Raw genomic sequence first — 17,428 nt, 5'->3', positions numbered from 1 at the left:
CTCATTTGCTACTGCCCAGGATTCAAGAGAGCAAAGGCCACTTTTGTGTTATCAGCTCAGCAGGCAGGCCCAACGGGGAAACGGGTGGCTCACACCCCCATCCCCACTCCCAGAACACAGGCTCTGTAAAGGTTTACGGAATTGAACATCTCCACCACTGCTTCCCTGCCTTATGTCTGCCTTTGGCCCAAGATTCCTTCTCCCTGTGGAAGTTATTGAAAGGAATGATTCCCATGCTCCATACTTGAAGTGCAAGGGACAGTCCCCAGTTGAAGGAATCTGAAATGAGGACAGGACTCTGTGTGGGGTGAGCCAGGGCACAGGGAAGTCCCCCTGACTTGTCATCCCACAGGCGAGGGTACATCAGGCCATGCTCATCATCTATGTCAAAGTCTCTTCATGGATGAGAAGGTGCTGTGATGGTCTTGAGCCTCTGACTGCAGTTCTCAATCCTGGTTGCAGATCATAATCACCTGGGGACATTTAAAAACCTGCCCTGCTGAGTCCCACCACAGACCAATTAAATCAGAGTTTTGGGGGCTGGGGCCCAGGCATTATTTTAAATGTTCCAGGACAGTTGACTTTAATGTGCAGTTGGGGTGGGGAGGCACTGCTCCAGCAACCCCCCAGAGGATCCCCACGGAATCAGCTCTATAGAAGCCTCGGGTTACCAGAAGGTATGGCCCTTCCAGTGCAGCTGCTTGCTGCTCAGTGTGGTCTGCAGCCCAGAAGCACAGCCGTCACCTGGTAGCTCATTAGAGAAGCAGGTCCTTTGAACCCACCCCAGCTTACTGAATTAGGATCTGCATTTGAATAAGTGTCCATAGGACACATATTCAGCTTTGAGAAGCTCCTAGAGATAGGAAGGTTCTAACAGAAGGGGTGGAGTTAGGGCAGAATTAGGGTGGACAATCTCAATCTTAAAACCGAAAGTCCTGCACCCTGGAACCCATGCAACTCCTGGTAAGTTGGACAGGTTGGTCATTCTAGGCCAGTGGTTGTCAACTGGGGGTAACTTTGCCCCTAAGGGAATGATTAGTAATGTCTGGAGACATTTTTGGTTGTCACAACTGGGGATTGCTACCAACATCTAGTGGGTAGAGGCCAAGGATTCTGCAAAATATCCTATAATGCACACAATAGCCCCCACAACAGCCTGAAATGGTAGTGGTATCCGGGCTGAGAAACCCTCCCCTAGGCTATGCCGAGTTACTAGAATGTATTGGTCCATCTCAGACAAGTACTAAACAGTGTGGCTAGGTTTTCTGGGCCAGTCCTATTCCATTTAGAATCAGCCTTTAGAATCTATGACCTTGGCTTGACCTTGGCCCTTGAATTCTGCTTTTTTGAATGACCCATTCATATTGCCTTCTTTGGGTCTGAGCCTGGATCCTACTTCCTCTATGGCTCCCCTGGTAATTAATTGTCCAGACACATAAGACTCCATCCTTTGACTGGCGACAACCTCAGATGAACACAAAGGGCCTCTTTTTCACTCCCCCAGATCTGGATGCATGCAGTGGCAAAATGGTATGCCTTGAAGAACATGCATTTTGTCTCTAGCTGCCTCCAGTAATAATAAAAAAAAAATTGGACTCCTTCTAATTATTACTTGAGGGCTGTGTTTGACCACTGGGTTCCTTTAGGCAGGCGAGATGTGCCTGACTTCTTTCTACCAATCTTAACGGTGGCTTTGGCTACCTTTATAATGTTGGCACCAGGGCATTATTCTCTGGGGCTGGAACATTCTCTAAATCATAGCACTAAGGAAACTGGGCTGTGCTTCCAAGCCCCAGAGAACAGTGCTCCTGAAATAGTATGTTATATAAGTGCTGTGTTTTGCCACTGCACAAGAAATTGTTCTAGATAAAGTTTATTAAACGTGGCAAGAGAAAGAAGAATAGGTTTTCATTCTATGAGTGGTGGAGCTGGGATCCTGCCAATATCATTTACTGTGTCTGGGGAAAGCCAAGGGAGACACAGACAGGAGCTGCCTCATCTCTTTTTCCAAAAAGCAAAGAAAACTAAATATAGCCAAGTGGAAATGATAGCACCTTTGAAGGTACTGGAAGGTTTAACTTATTCAAATCTTCCAAGCTGATTCTAGCCCACACATTCTCTTTAATCATCAATCTGGAAAGTATGCCTCCCATTCTACTTGGAAAACTGTCTTTGTAACACAGCCTCCTGGGACTGTACTCTGACTTGCTTGATCAAGGTCTAGAGTCAAGTGGCATTTTGCAATATACTGCAATTTATTTTATTTTATTTTATACTATTTTATTTTGTTTTATTTTATTTTATTTTATTTTATTTTATTTTATTGCAATTTGTTTTAAATTGCAGTATGCAACCTATTGCCTACAGCCAATGCCACCTGGCCAGCTGTCCCTAGATCAATGACTGAGAGGGTTAATGGATCATGCCATTCTAGCCTACGAAATCATATAAGCTTCTTATCTCATAGGATTAGGGAGAAAAGGGGAAGAAGATGGAGCTCTGGGTCTCCCATGAAGTGGGAAAAGGATGGTGCATAGTTAAACCTGAGTGAGATCATGCCTCATTTCTGCTCAAAACCCTCTATGGGCTCCTGCACTCACTTGGAATCAAAGCTAAAGTCCTCACAAGGGCTCACAGTTCTTTACATAATCTACACCCACCACTCTTCTCTGGCCACCTTTGCTCCCAACTCCAGCTTCCTGCCTACTCGTTGAACACATCAGACATGCTCTGGCCTCAGGGCCTTTGCATTCATAGTTTTTTTCTGGCTGCAAAGCTTGCTCCTTTCCTTCTGTCAGGTTTCTGTTAAATGTTACCTGGTTAGAGAGGTTTTCCCTGGTCACCCTACCCACACAGCATCCCCTTCATCCCTCACCCTGCTTTACCCTGTTTTATATTTTCCTATTATATGCATAATCATACTATATAGTACTTGTTTGTTTATTGTTCACTCCCTTAAGACCACAAATTCCATGAGGGTAGGCACTTCTGTTGTGCTCACTGCTGTGCCTCCAAAACAGTATCTAGACATTCAGCATGAAATAAAGGTTTGGGGAATGAATCTACAACCCTGTGATGTGGGTGGTATTGTTCCCAGGAACAGAAGAGCTCTGATCAGATCACTTAAGTAACTTGCCTCAGGACACACAGTTGGTAGGTGAGGTAGTCTTGATTTACCTAAATCTCTATTTACCTAATTTCAAGACCCAGTTTCTGTAAACTCCACTGTGTCTGCCTGTTCTAACCAATTGGGATGCCTGTTCTCTTGAGTCCTTTATACTGACTACTCTTTTCATTAATAATTACCTTCCCTACCTCGAGGGATATAGGAAAAGTGCTAGATCTCCCAGTTTTACCCCCCACCGCCCCCAAATACTATGGTGATTTCCTAATTGTTAGCCACATTATTACAGCTATGGAATAGCTCAGTCTTGGAATTGGGATTTTTCAGAACAGTTCCCCACTTTCCTGGGGCTATCTTTCTAAAGCCTCAGAAGGGTATATTCACAGCGGCTTGGGACAACTGGTAAATCTAGAAAGCTTGAAAACAATTGGGTGTATGAGTTGGTTGTCTGGGGTTGGGGGTGCATATTAGTCTTGCTTGCCTCCATGTTGTAAAAACTTATTATTTGTTCACCTTTAATTTTTTTTTTTCTTTTTCTGGGCCATATGTCAGGTCAACGGAAATCTAGTGCCTTAAAGCGTTCAGGTCCTTTCTAGCCTGCTCTAATTCGACATGCTTGGCCTAGAGACCAGGTTTTCCTGGTTAACTGATTCTACCAGTCATGTGACCAACTTTTGTGCCCCCTAAATACTAGTACCCCAAGAAATGGGTACTATTCAAGACTGGTTGAAATTGCAACCTCCAATGCAAGCTGGAGCCTGTCCAGCCCAATCCTGCTTAAAATATTCTGAACTTTTACAGTGAAGGAGATGCTTTGGAAGGCCATGCATTTGAGGGAGACTGGCTAGGATCAAGGATGAGAAAGAGATCCCAGAAGAGGCAGCAGAGAGAACAAAACCCTTCAAAGGCTCCTGGACAGCACATCCTGGGTCTCTGGCGTCCTCTCTCAAGGGTGGGCTCATCGCTGTCCCTATACATCAGCAGATGAGTTTTCAGAAATGGCCTGTCTGCAGAGCTTAGATCTCCTGCCTCCTAAATGGTAAAGCAAAACACATCATTCCTACTGGGGTAGCCTGCAAAACTTTACCTGACTCAGGGAGAGTTACCAGTGGGTGGCCTGCTGTCTGACACCTGTGCATCACAAACTTTCCTGGGCACTAAAATCCCTTTGGGATCTTGTTAAAATGTAGATCCTGGTTTGACAGATGTGGGGTGGGGCCTAAGGGTCTGCATTTCCAACCACCTCCCAGGGGATGCTGATGTTTCAGGTCCTCGACCCACACTTCAAGTAGCAAGAAATTACATTTAATTCTCATGACTCATGGGGCTCTAGGCTTTGAAAATTTTGGTGTTCTCTTCTTTTTTTTAAATTTTTAAATATTTATTGACAGAGAGTGAGAATGACAGAGAGAGAGAGTGAGAGAGAGAGACAAAGAACCCTAAGCAGGCTCCTTGTTGCCAGCCCAAAGCCTGATGTGGGGCTCGAACTCACAAACTGTGAGATCATGACCTGAGCTGAAATCAAGAGTTGGAGGCTTAACTGACTGAGCCAATCAGGCACCCCTCAGTATTCACTTCTATGCATGAGAGGTGAAGGTGACATTTGAGGCCCCCCTGAGAGAAAGGGATTCTCCCATGTGGTTCGTGCTCCTGAGCTCTGGGACAGGATTTTAACTTTGGAAGTTATTAATGAGTGATACCACCAAGACAGACAGGGAGGCAGAGAACAATTCCCAAGGAGAAGAGCCCCCTCATTAGCTTACAGGACATGGGCTCCAGCGTCACTTCAAATGTCTCCTTCTTGAATTCTGTCTTGGAGACTCCCGTGTAGAAGACAATGTTGCCTGAGAGATAGGCTGAGAGGGTGTAACGGTTGGGGCTGTTGTTCTGGAAGGTGATGGTGAGCTTGAAGTCTCTTCCCAGCACGGCTTTCTCCACTTCAAAATCCATGTCCACGTCAGACCTTGGTTTGACAATGCCTTCTGTGTTGAGGGACTTTTTAGCCCCATACATCAGTGCAGTTTCTAGAGCCAGCCTCTCTTCTTCTTGGCCTAGGAAAGAGGCAGAGATAATCATAGGAAAAAAATAAATGCAATCCATCAAAGAGAAATTAATAAACACACAGTGTTGTCCTTGCTGGGTAGCCTCCATAAGCCACACAACTGCCCTTCAAGATAGGTGTGTCACCATTATTCCTATGTTACCAATTCTGCAAAGTCAGAGTTCTGGTCTGCCCAGGCTGCTGAGTTAGGTGGCATGACCAGGGCTTACCTGCAAGGGGGATGCTAACAGACTTGCTCTAAGGGCTGTTTCCCCAGTGCTGCTACTACAGGGTTCAGCAGGTAGAGTGGCACAATCTACCTCTTCTCAAATAGTGGCATCAATTTGCTTCTCTCCCCAAATCCTAGCTAGAATTTGGGGATCTCTAAGTAAAGATTTTGGCGATAGCTACATCTAACCACTCCAGCTGGTGCTATACGAGTTTTCTCCTATTCATGGATCTTTCTGGTAAGACCTGTACTCCTCATCTCTCTTTCCACTTGGGTCTCTCCCCTTTGCTCCTGCTGAGCTGACCCCTGGGCAGCTGCCATTCTGCCCTCTACTCCTTCCCCTGTTGCCATGTGGCTCCCAAAGAGTGCAGAGATCACTTTTCCCAAGCAGTGCACGGCCCCATCCACTCAGACATGACCGATTGTTAACAAGCCTTCCCTGCCAAAGGGCTCTAAGACCAATCTCCCGTGGGGAGCACTGGGTTCTCTAGTGCCTCTGGATGTTCACTGTGTTCGTTAGAGCCTGTCAGAGGTTCTGAGATTGAGCACTAAGGTGAGGAGACTTATTTAACCAAGACTTCCCAAATTCATCTGACACTGAACACATTTGTTTTGAGGGACACCTATTGGCATCTGGTGGTGCACCATATTTTCTAATGCAGTTTGAGATGTGTGTGCTGTTTTTAGGTAAATGTCTTCTGTTGGGATTTCCAAGGTGGCGGGGGAGGAGATGAAGGCGGGGGTGGGGCAGGGAGGAAAAGGGGTAAGTTCTGGAAGAATCAAACAATAGCTTTGTGCAGGTGTGGAAGCAAAACAAACAGGTACAAGTCAAGCCTCAGGGTTTGCTCCTCTTGGCTCAGCTGGGCTGATATTTCCTTACAGAGCCCTGGACAAAATGCTTGGCTTGAGGGGAGAGGGCTTGAGGAGGTATGGAAAGATAGTCATTATTCTCTTTACCACCTGACTACATTTGGGTGTATCTTTGTGCATCGTGGAAGACACAGAGGCAAATTCTTTGACTTGTGAAAACTAGTCATGGAAATGTTTAGCAAAAAAAAAATCACTTTGAAATAAAAATGCAAACTTTTAAATTCATTAATTTTTTAAAATTATATTTTAACATATATTCATTTTTGAGAAACAGAGTGCGAGTTGGGGAGGGACAGAGAGACAGGGAGACACAGAATCCAAAGCAGGCTCCAGGCTCTGAGCTGTCAGCACAGAGCCTGATGCAGGGCTCAAACTCCTGAATGGTGAGATCATGACCTGAGCTGAAGTCAAAGGTTTAACAAACTGGGCCATCCAGGTGCCTCTAAATTTGTTAACTTTAAAATAATGTCTTCTACCTTAGTAATGAGATGCAATGCAGATGAAGAAGCCAATAACAATATCTACCACTGATAACGATGTGACAGGTATTGTGTTTAAGTGTGTGCTCGGCACTGTCTCATTTACTCCTCAGACAACTCTACAAGGCATGCACTATTGTTACTATCCATGTCCTTATTTGTAAAAAACAAAAAAAAGGGTGCCTTCATCAGAGGATTGTTAGGAGGTTAGAGGGAGTATGCGCATGAGAATCAGCAGCTACCAGTACTTTGCAAAGACAGAAAATGACAATAGGTGTTGCAACAAGCTTGAGTGTGGTGTGTGTGTGTGTGTGTGTGTGTGTGTGTGTGTGTGTGTTAACAATTTCTCTCATTGTCAAGATTGCAAGAATGTGCCAGGAAAAACTGGTCTAGGACGAGCATTGGCTAGCACACATGCTTACAGATCAATAAGAGGGAGATACTAATAAGGGGAATGAGGGGCCATGAAAAGGAAAGTTCAGGGAAATGTTTTAGCAGAGAGCACCTGGCAAACAGCTCCTCGAGAGAGCATTACTGATTACTGCTTTGGATGACCACCAGATATGCATTTAGGCAAAATGCAGGAGGGGAACCCCAGTAGCGGGGGCCTGGTCAGAGAGTGCCACCTTGGTGGGGGGAGAGGCTGAGCTGGTCCCAATGAGGAGAAGGGGCTGCGGAAGGCTTGTGGTGAGCCACGAGAGACTTTCTATAGGGTCATGGACAGAGGTGCCTCTGGCCCCCCTCTGAGGATCAGCTGGCCCTGTGAGCAGGAAGCCAGGCCCACATAGGAGGCAGGGACGTCAGGGTCTCCCCAGAGCACTGCAGAATCCCCGTCTCTCTGCGGTTGTGCTTTATGATCTGACATCTTCCATAATTCAGGGCCATGAATTCAGTGCCATGGGAGAATGATCTAAAGCCAGATTACATTTTTTGAGATTCCTCTGTGGCCTCCAGGAGCAAGGTCAAAAGCAGCTTTCCATTAGCTCAGATATAATGAAAGCCCCCTTTTATGTCTGTGGAAGTTTCTTCTCATTGTTCAGGTGTTAGCTCAGATGTCCCCTTCTCAGAGAGCACCCCCCTCCATTACCCTGTGTAACGTGTCCCCAAACCCAGCTATCTCAGCTCTCACTGACACATTGCCTGGTTTTCTGTCCTTTTCCCAGTACTTGACTCTGCATGACATTATTTTCCCCACTAGAACCCATCTACATGTCCCCAGGACCTACGATCCAGCCTGGAACAGAGGCTCTGAAGGATGGAGAAGCACATTGGAGAGGTACATTGCTTTTATCCAGAGACAAAACTTTCATCTTTATGATAGATACTAAATAGTCCAGTTTGGGACATGTGATGTGCATGTAAGTTCACCTGTGAAAGTGTCACCTGCCTTACCATTCATTTGATGATTTGGTGCGGGTTGAGCCACTATAACGTCCAGGCACTGTACTAGGCTCCGAAGAGAAGCACAGCCCTTCCCTCACAGGTCTTGGACACAAGTGCAGAGAGATCACTGTACATGTGTCCATCACAGACTCTGGGGCAGACATTTGCGTGTGGGGCAGTAACATGGGGAGAGACTCAACACCTCCGGGGTCCGGGAAGTCTTCTCAGAGGGTTTTTCTTTCCACAGTAAGAGCAAGGGCATGAAGACAGTGGCAGCCTGGCTCTGTGGATGACTGTCAGTAGCTCTCCTGGCTGCTGCTTGGGATGCCTATGGATATGGTCGGGAGGTGCAGTGAGGGTGCCCTAAAGGCAACTAGCAGAGGCTTGGCGAGCTCTGATTGGAATGCCCTTCAGGCAACAGGGAAGAGGAAGGGCTTTTAAGCAGCAGACTCAAATTTATATTTTAGATATGTCACTTTGGCAGCAATGCATGCATTAGACAGAAGGAAAGAGGATGTGGGGGAAAGGTGGAATTGGGAAGCTCCCGCAGGTAGCTGGGAGAAAAATACTCAAAGCCCGAGCTAAGAGTAGTAGTATTGTGATAATGATAGAACTACTGGCAGGAGCAGAAACTGACTCTTACTGGACACTTATTCTGAATCAGGCACTATGCTAAGGGCTTTCCACACCTGATACCTTTAAATTCTCAGAGCGTGGCCATGGTATAGAGATAGGACAGGAGGTGAATTTGAACTATTTCAAAGGCGACATTTAGAAGGTTTGCTGCTTGACTACATTGCTAAATCTTGGGTGGGGGGGACTGTGTTCTCTTCACTGGGGTCGGGAGTGGGGGAAACATCTGGGCAACGGAGGAGTGAGATAAGGTGGCATACAGGAAGGGTCTGTTTCAGGTTTCTAAGGGAGACTTAAGTGAATGTGGAGTTGAACAGAGAAGCTGGGCCAACGACACCGACTGGGCTGGGGGTGATTGGTAGATATGCAAATGTAAACATCAGCCTTGGAGAAAGAATGTAAAGTGGGTAGGAATGAAGCCCAAGGGTTGAGCCTAGACTAAGTAAGTTTCGGAGATAGGGGAAGAAAGAGGAGTTTAGAGTTGCAGAAGGGGATAGAAGAAAGAGTCAGGTAAGCTGGGATGGAACCAGAGTGGAACAAAGAAAGGGAAGAGAGAATTTCAAGATCCAGGGCTGAGCAGTGGTGTCAAAAGGCACAGGAAGCTGAGGCAAGCAGGAATCTGCAAACATTTGTTTCACCTCGCGATCAGGGGGTCTTGGCAGACTTGGGAAGAGGAACTTCAAGGTTCTGCTGCCAGTAGCAGAACTGAGGTATGCTAGGCACGAAATGAAAAGAAAAGGCCCCTGATAGGGTGCCAAGGGCGGGCAGCTCTTCCAAGATGTCTGGCCATGGAGGCCAAGAGGAAGAAAGAACAGGGTATGTTCAGTGGGGGATATATTGCTGAAAAAGAGTTTCGTAACTTTTTTTTAAACGCAGGTGACACTTGATCCTGCTTAAATGCAAATGGGAAGGAGCTAACAGGGAAGGAGAGACAAAAATACGAATGACAGAGGGAATAATTGATGGAAGAAAAAGGAAATGGGATCCAGACACCATCATAAAGGAAGATAGATTGCCACACAAGTTTTAAGAATTCTAGTTTTCAAAATTTTATAGTTTCCTAATCTTATATATTTGAAAAGAGGTATAAAATTAATATTAAGCTTTAGTTCATCCAAGTGAAAAATGATCTTTCCACAATTTAGTTAATTAAAATAGTTAATTCCTAAATCTGGTAATAATTTCTATCTGTTTTTATTCATCTCCACATTTTAGTGGCCACATTCAGCATTTATGGAGAGAGAAATTATATGAGAGATTCAATAATGAGAATCAGAGTGACAAATGCATGACCATGGATGCCAGCAGCCTTTCCTAGGGGCCCGTGGCGATGTCTATAATCACTCAGTCTTTCCCGCCAGATCCCGGCACAGTCTCTGCATCCTTCTGTAAATAGCATCCAACTTGGTCATTCCTAAAGTCAGAATTTAAAATGCATCTGCCATTCTTGAGTAAGAGGCTAATTAACCTCCTGGGATCAAACTCCAGCCCAGAAGCAGGATGGGGAGTCTCTTACAGCTCTCTGTGAAGATCTAGGGGTTCTTCTGCTTGGACCAGACCCCCACACCGCCCACCTCCCTGAGCCTTGCCTTCTTGCCAAATTCTGGAAGCCTGACCCTCAGAGGTCTTTCTCATTCAGAGTTGGGACATTTTATTTCTTTTAATCTTGTGTCCACCCCTGGTCAAGCCCCTGACTCTGCTGTGGAGTTTTTTCTTTTTCTGGGGGGGGAGGGGGTCCTTTCTTTTTTGACATCTGACCCTGATTTGGCTTTCACTGCCACCTCCATAGATGACAGCTAATGAAAATGGTGCTCTGCTGTGTGGTTTACACAAGACAGCTGGTTGTCTGGATGGCTCCCTGCAGGGTTGCCTCTTGCTCTCAACACTGTCTGCTCAGGACTTCTTCCACACCAGGAGTTTATCTACAGTCCCTACTGGGCTGCCTTTTCCTGGAGAACTCTCTCCTCATGCTTCAGCTGGCCGATTCCTGTTTATCCTTCTGTCTCAGTGAGCCCATCACTAATGTCCTCCAGGATCCTGAGTCTGGCTTGGAAGTCCCCTCTCTGTCTGCCCCCGTTCCAGACACCTGCTGCATAACTCAGTGAGGGCTTGCTTCCACTAATCTCTCCAGCTAGACTGTGCATCTTGTTCCTACATAGTGCTGGGAATATGGTGGGTGGTTAATAGCAAGTTGTTGAATGAATGAGCGAATAAATGTGTGTATATTGCAGCTAGTTCCTTTCTCTTTTTCTATGGACTTTTAGTTTTCCTTTCCCGGCCTCTTTGCCTGTAACTCTATTACAAGAGGGCATTACTTGTTTGTTTGGTTTCATTGTACTTATGGTTGAAAAAAACTCTCATTTCAGGAAAAAGCCAAAAAGAAAAAAAAAACCCAACTTTGTATCTATGTTGTGCAATGGATGATAACCAATAGAAGAGAAGAATGAACCATTTCAGAAATGCAGCAAAATCTCACTTGTTCAGATGACAAAAATCCTGAATTTCTAATACAATGCATGAGAGTTCTCAATTCAGCAAGCTTTCTCTTTATAGTGCAAATTGCTTTTTTAAATAAGAGCAGAGAGACTGTCTAAAATATTTAAAACAAATTCTGCACTTCTTAGCACTTCAGGAATACTGATGAATATTTAGGTATATGCTAATTACTTGTCATTTCTATCCATTCAGTAAAATAAATGCCACTCCTAAGAACCTCTGCTGGTGAATCATTTGTAAAATATACTCCACATTCTCCATCAAGGCACCCAAGCTCCTCTACCTCCTCTCTACTCCTGACCTTGGGTGGCTTTGTCTCCAGTCACTAGGCATTCTGAACTGATGGCTTAGTAATGTCTTCAGGACACTAAACACACACTACTTCACACCTCCATGCCTTTAGTCATTGATGTTCCCACTGCCTGGAAGCCCTTGTCTATATTTCTTTAATTGTGGTCTGTGACTTTTCTTATCCTAGTCTGCTTTTTCTGGATCTCCTGGTTGGACAGAGTGTCCTCCTTGTTTGTTACCCAAGTTCCTTCTGCATGATGATCCTATCACTTTTCCAGGAATGGAAACTGGGTCCTGCTCACCATGGGGATCCCTGCCACCAAACCCAATTCCAGACATAGAGTAGGCACCTGGTACTGATTGAAATGGACTTGAACTCAACGGCTCCATTTGAAACCATCTACACAATAACTATTATTAACATTAACATTCTTTTATAACTGAAACCTAATGGGCCTGAATTAGTGAGATTACACTGTCCTGTTAATATTGTATTATCTGTCTCAAGGGACTTTTGTGATAATTCAGTGGGACAATGTATGTGAAAATAGTTTGTAAAGTACTAAACAAATGTGAATGGTTGTTTAAATTTCTGTAATTGAACTAAAATGATACTAGTTAGACAATGTTTTCTATTATTGGAAGTTAAGATTCTTTCATGTTTTTGTGCACAAGAATACATTCTATATATTGTATGAAAATAGACATGACTTTAAACCAAATCATTTTCACAGGCCATGTGAAAGGGAATTTTGCTCAGAGCAAACAAAGAGAACTACAAGGAAAATTGTGGATGTGGTGTGTTTACCTCATGAGAGTTTATAGTTCATTTTGCAGGACACATTTCATAGTGACAGTGGGGAAGTACCAAACAAGCTTGGGCAAAGAAATCTTCATTCAGTGGCAGTAAGTTACCTTCTTGGAATTTGTAGGTATCAGTAATATCCCTTATGCCATCTCCTCCAACTTCTTTGGTCACAATTAATTTCCCAATGTGGGTGGTATCAACGTTTTCAACCACATGAGTGCCATCTTTCTTGACTGTAATGTAAATGAGATCACTGTTGACCTAAAAACAGGAGAGGAGAGCATTAGCCATCATTCAATGTCCTTGTCACCAAAATCTCTCTCAGGGATGTAGTCATCTGGGATCCCTACAGTTGACATGTTCCTTTCTTCAACAACATTGGATTCACAGGGCTGGACTCATTTTAAAATGAATCTCAAGGGCAGTCTAGCTTCCATTAGCCACCAGGTGTCATAAGTTAAGAGTATCTGGACTATTGATTGTTCAAGCATCAACCATTTCTTTCTTCCCTTTTTCTTCCTGGTGAATCCCACCTCCTCAGAATGAGCCAAAAGCACCAAGCCTGTTCCTTGCTTTCCCAGACTGCTTTTAAGCCAGCCGTGGCTATGTGACCTACTGCCAGGAAGAAGAGGAAGTCTGCTGGGTGGCTTCTGGGAAGGATTCTCCTCCATTATAAAGGAGAGAGTTTGCCCTTTCCTTCTGGCTTTTGCATGTTTTCACAAGAAGCGACATGATGCTTGGAGCTTCTGTAGCCACCCTGGGACAGTGAAGAGAAATACCGCCAACAATACAAAGATGGCCAAGTAGAAAGATAAGAAGCACATGAGGGCTTAGCAGTGCTGTTAAATATCTGAGCCAACCTTGGGACTGCTTCCTTTAGGATTGAGAAAAAATTATAGTTAAATTCCTCTTGTTTAAGTCATTTTAATTCTGTTACTTGCAGCCAAAAGCATTTTAATTGAAAAATGATATTAGGCCATCAGGAAAAATTCAGGTAATTTTCTAGTGGTTCAGCAACTAAACCATGTTATTTGTGGTGTTTGGAAACAGCATCTTGGGGCCATGCTGGCTGACCCCCAAACTCTTCTGACATTCTGCCTTATACTCTACCTTTCAGAAACAATGTCTAAAGCTGTGCCTGAAGGCTGATTCCCACAGCGTCTCTTTTTATATTCTCTACAACCACTTTCTTGGGATCCCATTTACTAGCATGGGAGTGGGTAGGAAATACCAACTATGGTGCACTGTCAGGAGCTCCAGCTGAAAACAGTCCCTGATGTGTTCACAAAATGCTTTCTGAGCTGCAGATTCCTACTCTTTCAAATAGGGCGATAATAGCACCTTCCTCAGGGTGGTTGCCAGAATTAACTAAAAAGATGTCTGTAAATTACTTATCATAGGGCCTGGAGTGGATCAAACAGTCAATAAATAATAATAATAATAATAATATCATAAATTGATATATAAGTAGTACTGCCCAAATACTGTAGTGCTATAGTCTTAAACATGGACAAAATACATTTGGTAACTGACTGCCCTTGTAGGATTTACTTTCTTTTTTTTTTTTTTTTAATTTTTTTTTCAATGTTTATTTATTTTTGGGACAGAGAGAGACAGAGCACGAATGGGGGAGGGGCAGAGAGAGAGGGAGACACAGAATTGGAAACAGGCTCCAGGCTCTGAGCCATCAGCCCAGAGCCCGACGCGGGGCTCGAACTCACAGACCGCGAGATCATGACCTGGCTGAAGTCGGACGCTTAACCGACTGCGCCACCCAGGCGCCCCAGGATTTACTTTCTAATAAAGGAGATTCTGTGCATTAGAATCACCTGGGGAACTTTTAAAAAAATAGATGCCCAATCAAGGAGGTCTTGGGTGGGACCCTAAATCTATTATTTTTTTATATTTAATTTTTTAAATTTTATTTTAAGGAGAGAGAGATCAAGCAGAGAAGGGGGAGGAGGAGGAGGAGAGAGAGAGAGAGAGAGCGAGAGAGAATACTAAGCAGGCCCCATGCTCCCACAGCCCTGGGATCATGACCTGAGTCAAAATCAAGAGCCAGAATCTCAACTGACTGAGCCACCCAGGTGATCCTACATCTATTATTTTTAAAAGAAGTTCTTAAATAATGTCTTGGACAACCAGACCTGAGCACCCCAGCAATATGGTACAATAAGTACCTTGTGGGGGAACGTCTAAGATACCATGGGAGCACCTGGGGCAGTAGGGTAGGCCAGGGTGGGCGTGGTTAGGAAGTAACAGCCAAGTTGAAAGCTGGAAGATGCATAGGAATTAGCAAGCTAAAGGATCTCATGTTAAGTGTTCATAGCCAAACAACCAAAACTCACAAAAGAACACAAGGAAATTTTGGGAGGGAATGGCCATGTGTAGTTCCTTCATTGTGGGAAGGGTGTCACATGTGTATGGGTATGTCTGAACTCATCAAGATGCATATGTGAAATGTGTGTAATCTTTTACATTAATCATACCCCAAGAAAGCTAAAGAGAATAAAGCAAAAAAAAAAAAAAAAAAAAAAAAAAAAAAAAAAAAAGAAGAAGAAGAAGGAAAAACCAGAATGGAGAGAGGAAGGTTGTGACAGATAGAGAGATTGGCCACTGCCAGGATACCTGAGGGTATTTGAGAGACACACTGGATCAGCTGCAAGAACCTTGGGTTCTGATCTGGAATGTGTACTTTTAGAAACTTACATTCCTGCTTCTATAAAATGAAAATAATTATACTTGTTCTGCCAATTTCATAAGAACGTCTTAGTGAGATAGGATCTATGTGAGTATGGCATATAAACTTTAAAATTGAGTAAAAATATAATGGTGCTTATTAGGTAAGTGGAACCTGATGATAGAACCCTAACTTTCCAAATTGAGGTTAAGAAGAACAACTTTTTGCTGCTTTCTCACAAAATGCTCTGAATTTACATGAAATCTGACCTCTACTAAGGAGAAAACAAGTAGCCATCATTTATTGAATAACCATGAGGTTTCAGGGACACTTACAAATTATGTAATTGAAACCTCACAACCATAGACATCTGATAATAATATATATTATTATCCCTATTTTACAGATGAGGCTGCTAAGTGGGTCAAGAAGCTGTCAGCAAAGTGTGTGTAGTCACATAGTTGGTTCCTGCTAGAGAATGAAAATCCTAGGCTGGCCCACAGCCCGTTCCCTAACCTTCAACCTGGGCTTGCCCATTCCCTGACCTTCATCGTGCATTGCCTTTTCCACATGCTCCTGCCAGACCACGAGTGCTGCCATGAGATGGTGAGATGGTTTCATGCCTGGGGTTCAGGTGGTTCCATGGGCCTCAGATGTCTGAGGGGTGATAAATGGTGGCCTTGTTCTTTAGCAGAATAACCATGGCTTCACAGCACCAGCCATAGAATGTGAAAGGCCAAAATATGAAATCAGAAATAGGCAATGACAGAGCAGACACCTAAGGAATATTTATCATTTGGGTGGGGGAAGTTAAGGAAACTAAATGAGCTTCCTGACAATTTTGGCTTTCCCTCTGGAGGAGACCATACAAGCCCAAACAGCTCCCTCCTCCACTTGCTAATTATAGCAACAATGCTGATAAATATCCTCTTAATAACAGCCCTTACAACAGTTTAGTTTTCCAGTGAGACAAGGCTAAATATGAAGGTGGCTAACTCATTGTTTCCTCTGGAGTATAGAGCTTAGGAAATTTATGTGGGCTAAAATCTCAGGCCAGCCCAGCAGTACTGTCCCTTGTGGAGAGAGGAGAGGAGAAACCCACATATGAAATGGCTATTGCATATGTATGTCGGGGGAGTGTGGAGGGAAAGTATTCTTTCCAATCGACATTAGCAAGCTTTCTTTTTGGTTTCAGCCACCAGTGTAATGGTCCTCCATTTTGGCTGCATATGAGCCCCCGAGTGCTTAAGAGAGTACTGGTGATAACCTAGGGGCACCTGAGTGGCTCAGTTAGTTGACCATCCAGCTTTTGGTTTTGGCTCAGGTCGTGATCTCACAGTTCATGAGCTCCAAGTATAGCTCCAAGCAGACAGGGCAGAGCCTGCTTGGAATTTTCTCTTTCTCCCTCTCTCTCTGCTCCTCCCCTTCTCTCTCTCTCTCTCAAAATAAATAAATAAACTTAAAAAAAAGTACCAGTGATAGGCCCCCATCCAAGGCCAATTGCATGTCTGTGGTAGACTGTTATAAATACAGGTGATGCTGGAAAGAATATTGGACCTACACTGTATGACTTTAGGCAAATTACTCAATATCTCTGAGCTTGGGTTTAAAATTCCCATTCTTGCAGGCCTGAAAGGTAGATTAGTACTGCTAGAGAAAGTCCTATGTTTAAGGGTAATTTCTTTTGAATGGAAAGGAATCTTAGTGGCCTTCTAGTCCTATCCCTACATGTGAAGGGATGTGGTTATGCAGAATGTGGGCATCCCACCGTGAAACCCAGTGCTGGTTTCAGCACACCACACCTTTGCCTCCTTGTCACACAGGCACTTCCTAGTCAGCCTCTGCTGAGGTGCTGAGCCCCAGGGACTCAGCAAAGGTGGGCTGGGGCAGCTGGCTAAGGGTCCCCTCTCTACAAACTTCTGCTTGTGCCCGTGGAATGTGAGCATATGTCTACTGCTGGCAGAAGCTACAATTTTTACCAATAAGGATGGAAACTCTTCTTAGGGTCCAGGAAAATTTGCTTTGTTCACTCACTTCCAAGTAGAGATAACTACAAAATAGGCTGTGCAGAGAAAGTGATGCTCCTCTAGGGGCATATGGAGGCACTGGGTACCTGCTTGGTTGGAGAGCCTTTCTGGCACAATTATCATCTGTCTACCCTGTGCTTGCCATTCCTTCAGCCTGTAGGGGTCGGCTACATGTTCAGGCACCTGTGTGTGCTCCCTGCTGCCCCATCCCTGGGCCTCATCTCCTACCAGGACTTGCCAGCACCTGAGGGCACCATCTGGATCCTATCACTCTGAGACTGTTCTCAGCAGTGTACTCTGCATCAGATTTTGTTAGCTTGCTGGCTTGGTTCACTGACCCAACCATCCATCCATCCATCCATCCATC

The 17,428-nt window shown here is 44.4% G+C and overlaps 1 protein-coding gene across 1 annotated transcript in view; it reads right to left on the bottom strand.

Moving 5' to 3' along the window:
* F13A1 (coagulation factor XIII A chain) overlaps positions 1–17,428 on the bottom strand; it is a 163,846-nt gene that overhangs the window by 23,515 nt on the left and 122,903 nt on the right. The window contains exons 11-12 of the mRNA XM_047860279.1: positions 12,462–12,615; positions 4,888–5,175 (exon numbers count right to left, since the gene is read on the bottom strand). Coding sequence (XP_047716235.1) covers positions 4,888–5,175; positions 12,462–12,615 — 442 coding nt within the window. The remainder of the gene's footprint in view (positions 1–4,887; positions 5,176–12,461; positions 12,616–17,428) is intronic.

This window comes from Prionailurus viverrinus, chromosome B2 (assembly GCF_022837055.1).
Source record: "Prionailurus viverrinus isolate Anna chromosome B2, UM_Priviv_1.0, whole genome shotgun sequence".
Classification (NCBI taxonomy): domain Eukaryota; kingdom Metazoa; phylum Chordata; class Mammalia; order Carnivora; family Felidae; genus Prionailurus; species Prionailurus viverrinus.
The sequence above is the reverse complement of the archived record's forward strand: the minus strand, read 5'-3'. Positions and strand labels throughout refer to the sequence as shown.